Here is a 6,645-nt window from a genome sequence, read left to right on the forward strand (position 1 = left end):
TAACAGAATGTCAGTTATGAAATAGAAACAAAATAATTTAAGGTTGGGGTCAGCACAGCATGAGTAACTATCACGGGGTCACATTAGGAAGTTTGAGAATCACTGGTCTAGTTTAATGATTCCTTTTCTAGCTTGATTATTCTTTGTATTTCTTGGATGTATTTAACGCACACTAACTTTTCCAGTTACCAGGTGCACATAGGGCCTGTTTTGTTTAGAATTTCTGGACGACTGAGCCACACTCATGATGAGCCGCACTGGGTTCAGGGCAAAAGCTCCACCGAACCTGGAGTTCCTTGTACTCAAAGGAGGCAACAAAGAGCATAGAGCTGCGCTCCAATGCCACTGCTCTGATTTCAGGAGCGTGCAGGCGCAGCTGGCCAAGGTCTTCTAAGAGACACCTCCCCAAGTGTGGGCCATCCGTACTGGCCGCTCCCACTACAAAGAGTAAACCCTCCGCATCCCATCACCAGGGCAACCCTGCCACCGGACACCGATGCTGTCAATACCGCGTCCCCGAGCGGGCGCTTGAGAAGTGAGCGCGGCCGCTGGGCGCCCAGAGCTCCGGCACCCCACGGCGCCCACTCAAGCTGCTTCGCCTCCTAGCCGGTGGTGAGGCCTCCGCCGCCGCGCCCCAGCCGCACGCCCGCTCGCCTCCCGCACGTGTGGGCCGTGATTGTCCCCGGCGGTATCCCTCCGCGCCCCCGCCTCGGCTCCCCCGCCCTCCCGGGGACCCTCGCCGGCTGCGCTGCGGAAGGATCGCACGCACGCGCGCGCACATCCCGCCGGCCGCGGAGAGCCGAGGGAGCTGCAGCGGTGTGAGACGGCCGTCACCAGCCCTGCTGCCAGCGTCGCTCCGCCGCCGGCTCCTGAGCCCCGCGGCCGCGGCCGCCCGGCGCTCCCCGCTGCGGGTCCTGTCACCGCCCGCCGCAGTTCCCCGGAGAGGGGCGGTCGGTGCCTGCGCAGAGCCGCCTCCTCCCCGCCCCCGCCCCGCCTCCACCGCCGCCGCCGCCGCCGCCGCCGCCGCCGCTGCCGCTGCTGCGCCTCTGCTCCTGCCGTCCCCGCTGCAGTGCGAAGGGCTCGAAGATGGCCGGTTGGCAGAGCTACGTGGATAACCTGATGTGCGATGGCTGCTGCCAGGAGGCCGCCATTGTCGGCTACTGCGACGCCAAATACGTCTGGGCAGCCACGGCCGGGGGCGTCTTCCAGAGCATCACGGTGAGGCCCGGGGGCGCCAAGCCGGCAGGTGTGCGGCGGGCCTCTGAGAAGGGGACGCCCGCCCGCGAGGAAGGGATGCGGCTAGGGCTGAAGGGAAGGGTACCGCCGGCTGAGGAAGGGGATGCAGCCGGAGCCCCGTTGCCGGCAGCTGAGCCTGGGGATGCTGCCCGAGGCCGCGCGGGGGCGGGGCGGCCGGACTCTTCGCCCCGGCGGCGCCCGGGCTTGCGGCTGCCAGGGTGGAGGAGGGGATGTCTCCCCGGGAGGCCCCTCGGCGTTCGGGGAGCCCTGCGGGCTGCAGTGCGGGTCCCCGGGTGTGGGCGGGGGGAATCTGGGCGGCAGGCTGGCCCTGGATCTGGTTCGGTTGTGAGCGCGGGATGTGGGAGGCGGCAGTGGCCGGATCCCGAGAATTAAAGGAGTGACTTTGCGTAGGCTTGCGGGTGTCCAGGCCGCCTAGGCTGGAGAGAAAGGTACGCGGACCACGTAGGTGGAATGGTGAATCTACTTCAGCTTGTGGCTCTATAGTTTTTTTTTTTTTTTCCTCCAAGATGGCGAACTGCCATTGATTTCTCTTCTCCACCTATAGAGATTCATCGATATACTGTTATCCCCAGTTACGCAACATAGCTCCAAAAAGGGGATGATTTAAGGGTGATTAAAAAAAAAAATCTGGGGAGTCGCTGGAGGGGGGTGACACTTCTCCAAGTCACTCCCTCTTTAGTGATGGTAGTAAAAGAACTAATACCGATTTATGCTTCACGGTGCCTCATTTTCATGTGACTTGATGGCTTTTGACTCGGTTGCCACACATTTGGAGAATATTCGTCAACCAGTCTCCAGCACTGCTTATTGTTATGCTTGTTTCTATGCAAAGCTCTTTAAGATTTTGACACCAGTATCAAGTACAGGACCATTCCCTTAATTTCTTTGCTCCCCACTCCCACTCCCTCCCCCACCACATAGCAGAATTCAAGTCCCATATCACAGGTGCTCAGCATTTTACTACTTAATGTGGTTTGACAAATTAGTGTGGATTCAGTCTGTGACAGGAGTGCTTCAAGATCTCCTGTCCCCATGTGGGAGGCCACAGTTCCTATAGCGAATTGACATTTGGTGATTAACTTTTTTTTCTGCAGTCTTGTCTTTGTGTGTGAGTTCCCGCTGTCTGGCTTAAGAAGATTGCGGGAGTATGCTTGGAAATGGCTGGGGCCTGCTATGACTCTGCAGTTCTGATGGGGGCGACGCCTTCCTTCTTATTCATGGAATGTTAGAATGAACAGATTCTCTTTTCCGGTTCTGGTGGCTACCTCACTTTCTTTACCAATGCCCCTCCATTTTCTCTCTGATTTTGCTGTTGCTACCGCAGTGCTGTAGACAGAATCACTCTGCATTTGTCCAGAAGGAAAGCAGGTTATTGAATGGAAGGGCAAGGCAAGTTGGAGAGAAAAGAGTGGTGGCTAGAAAAGTAGGAGGGAAATATGAATTTGGAGATGTCCCACAGTCTGTGGTGACTGAGGTCCATACTACCAGGGACATTTCAAGCCGCTTGAAACAGAGATGTAAGCAGGCCCATCTGGGTCGACTTTACCCAACTTTAAATTTGATGCAACATGACTAATGTGGCAAAATATGATAGTCAAGCTGTTGTATACAAGAGATTATAGCTGAATCTTTACAATTACATAAGCACCTTCAAGTGGCACCTGACTTGATATAGTTTATAAATAACTCATTTTCAGTTTGCACCCAGTGTCAACTGCCAACTATTTAGGGAGACTCTTTGTATGGTTGATATACACTGGCTTTTAGTTAGCAGGCCTCACTGTTCATTACAAAAGCAAACTAATGTGTAAATCATGTAACCACGCAGGAATAGGTAATAATAAAAATAGCTATCTTGATTTTACATTAGCACACAGTTTGTTGTATCAGATTATGATTAACTGTAATTTTTTCTTCTTTGTTTTGGGTGGCCAGCCAGTAGAAATAGATATGATTGTAGGAAAAGACCGGGAAGGTTTCTTTACCAACGGGTTGACTCTTGGAGCAAAGAAGTGTTCTGTGATCAGAGATAGTCTATACGTTGATGGTGACTGCACAATGGATATCCGGACAAAGAGTCAAGGTGGGGAGCCAACATACAACGTTGCTGTTGGCAGAGCCGGGAGAGGTGAGCAGGCTATTTTTTTTGTGTTGTTGTTGTTGTTTTGTTTTGTTTAAAAGGTGCATGCCACATTACAACTAGGGTTTCTTTAATGGCTTAAATTGAAAATTGGTTCATAATGGCTATTAAGGTGGTTTTTGTGAACTGCTCAGCACTGAAAGGTGGCACTGCTTTCAGCCTGTCTACTTTAGAGTGGTGCCTGTGCAGCCTCATCTGACCGCTCTAAATTATGGCAGCTTTGGTAAAGCTAACAATGAAGAGGCGCCCAGTCCACCGCGTTATGGTGCTGTGGGAGAGATGGTTGTTAGTCCGTTCCAGCCACGCAGTTATCTTTGTGTCTCATTAGTCTTTCCTTGGAGATCTTTCCTTGATGTTTGCTTAGGTTTGAAATCAATTCCCTGCTCATCATTAGAAAAGAAAGAAAGGAAGGAAAAAAAGATCACATTGTTTTATTTTTTTACCAGGAACATTTCTGAAGAAGAGAGATAGGCCAAAGTTTTAGAGTACACGTTCCATTTACTGAAATATTTCCAAAGAATGAGATATCAGTTTGAAAAGTAGGAAACTACACGCAGTTTAAGAACTTGGCCCACAAACTCTCGTACCAGTTTCCAGACTTGATAATAAAAGCTCTGGTTTCAATATGGCATAAGGAACTGTCATATTCCATAGAGAACCTTTGACATTGACGTTTACTCCGACATCTCACTGACACACAAATACATATATGTATTAACTGTATAACTGCCTCATTTGGCAAAGTCAGCACATAGAACAGTTCTATAGTGTGAAATCACAAGAGCCTACAGTGAGTTATAATTTAATGCTGTGGGTGTCTGAAGTGTGATTTGTTTCAGAAACAAATCACACAAAACAAGATAACTTTAAAACAGACAAATCTTAAGTTTTTGCTGCTTCTAGATACGTAAGATGCTAGGGTTGAAAAAAAAATGCATCCGCTGAAGGGCTGGAGAAATGTCTTAGTGCAATAAGAGCCATGACTGAGGTTCTGTTCCCAGCACCCACCCTGCAGCAGCTTACAACTGTGTAGCTACAGTCCTGGGGCTCCAATGCCCTCTTCTGGACTCCAAGGACACCAGGCACACATGCAGTATATAGATATGCATGACAAAAACACAAATATGCATTTTTTTTTTTAAAAAATCAACACTTGAGGCCAAATGAATTGAAACTTTTTTTATCATAGAACACTGCTGACACCTAGTGGCAGTAAGTATATTTGACACACACCTGTACATATAGTTCAGTTCACAAATTAGGTGCTAGAAATAGTAAACAGGTTTTGTGATTTTTTTTTTTAAGATCGGAAAGAATTAGCAAAGGGAAGTATCTGTATAAGACAGATACCACTAGTGTAGAGTTTTGTGACTGGCAGTAACATTTCTGTTTAAATTTGGTTTTCATTTTCCTCTGGAAGTTATAGGCATGACTCTCATTTATAGTCACACGTATAGGACAATAGCTTGTATTTATCATGCATGTTGCATTTGGGGAGAGTTTGTAAATGAAAAATATGAAAGTTTTTAAAGTATATTGTAGGAGATGAGTAGCATGATATCAGCCAGACTATTTCTCCCTAGGATGCAAGGTAAACGGTCACTTTCCTCCTAGCTCTCATAAAGACCCCTTTATGGAAATTAGCTGTTGTACAGTGGGGTTTCCTACGTGCATCCAGTAGTGTGCTGCTTTTAGTTTATTTACATAGTGGATTTCAGTGTTTAACAGTTCATGGAAAACTAACTTAATGTTAATTTATTAATCTGTCAGCGTAAACTTAGGTGATTTCTTGATTAACACTTCTTTTGAAACACTTTTCTCCTTTTTCTTTCAGTCTTGGTCTTTGTAATGGGAAAAGAAGGGGTCCATGGAGGCGGACTGAATAAGAAGGCATACTCAATGGCCAAATACTTGAGAGACTCTGGGTTCTAGCTGCTCGGCAGACTGTTAAGTATTAGGGGAAATTGCTCTGACATTTTCCTAGCTGTAAGCTTAAGTCTCCTTTGTATCCCTCTGTTGGTGGGGAAAGGTGTCTTTCTTTCTGCCCCTTCCCCTTAAATAATTGTGTTCATTTTTGTTTTGTTTCCTTGTGTACTCCAGCATTGGTTATAGTCATGGGAAAGGAAGGTGTCCACGCAGGCACAATTAACAAGAGAACATGAACTCGCTTTATACCTGAAGAGGTCTGTAACCAACCTGTATCTGGCATCATAATTGCAGCACAATAATGATTTGCATGATATCTTGAAATTGGGGGAAGGGGGCATGCCAAGTTGGGCATCACTTCGTCTTAGCAATTAGTGGACTACTGATTACTAAAATAAGTTAATATTAAGCAAGGTGCCGGTGTACAATCTCTAATTTGATCAGTGTCTTTTCAGCACTTTGGAGCATTTCCTTGGCTCATCTAGTCTTCCTTCTGTAGCGCATGGTTGGGAGGAGCAAGTGCATGCCTCTGTACGTCAGCCTTTCTCATCCCCTCCCTACCAACGTGAGCTGTTGGGTTTGCTTCCGTTCTCTTCTGTGTAGTGCCTGGTTTATTTAACTAATTAATACCTCCTCCGTTGATGAGCTATTGAGAGTTGCAGTGTTTTACTTTTAATACAGTGACTGCACTTGGGACACACTATTTGTAGTGTCTATAGGACATGAAGCGTGCAGCTTGGAGAGCAAAGGCACTTCCTCCCATGACCTTACTACAGCAACCATACCGATCCAATTCCCAGGGACATTCTGTCATTGCAGGAGCTCAGACTTGTCTTTTCTTTGCACACCAGCTGTACTCTCGAGTAAAATGTAAAGGCTGCCATTATGAATATTAGGTATCCCAACATAACCATCTGGAGTGTGTCCAGTTTATTTTTCATAGGACCAATTTTTATTTGCAGCTTAGGTTTTTATATGAAGTTGCATTATTGTGGACTTGGCTGTCTTGTGATGTATTTTTTTCATATGTATCCTGTGCCATACTATTGTTAAAATGAACTGTTGCTATTGTGAGATGGATTTTCTTTCGAATGGCACTACCTTAGGGACATTCTAGTATTTGCTTCTATTGTTTGGGCATTGTGGATAATGTACAGATTTAAAAACAAATCTTGTTGCTGATTTGTCCATTTCTTTCCCTGCACTTTGTTACATCCGGGATACAGTCTAACTCATCTGACTTAATATGCATTTAAAAAAATGCCATAACTATTAAACACCTTGTTTACAGACAGATGAAATAAATTTATTCCAACCAAATA

General features: G+C 46.9%; 1 protein-coding gene across 1 annotated transcript; it reads left to right on the forward strand.

The window, feature by feature from the left end:
- Positions 1-837: 837 nt before the first annotated feature.
- Positions 838-6,645, forward strand: Pfn2 (profilin 2). The gene is made up of 4 exons (XM_021154152.3): positions 838-1,218; positions 3,193-3,385; positions 5,232-5,343; positions 5,498-6,645. Exons 1-3 carry the CDS (start codon positions 1,087-1,089, stop codon positions 5,327-5,329), a joined length of 423 nt encoding a protein of 140 aa, XP_021009811.1. The 5' UTR covers positions 838-1,086; the 3' UTR covers positions 5,330-5,343; positions 5,498-6,645.

The sequence above is a fragment of the Mus caroli genome, unplaced genomic scaffold, assembly GCF_978045245.1.
Source record: "Mus caroli unplaced genomic scaffold, Mus_caroli_1 scaffold_3, whole genome shotgun sequence".
Classification (NCBI taxonomy): Eukaryota; Metazoa; Chordata; class Mammalia; order Rodentia; family Muridae; genus Mus; species Mus caroli.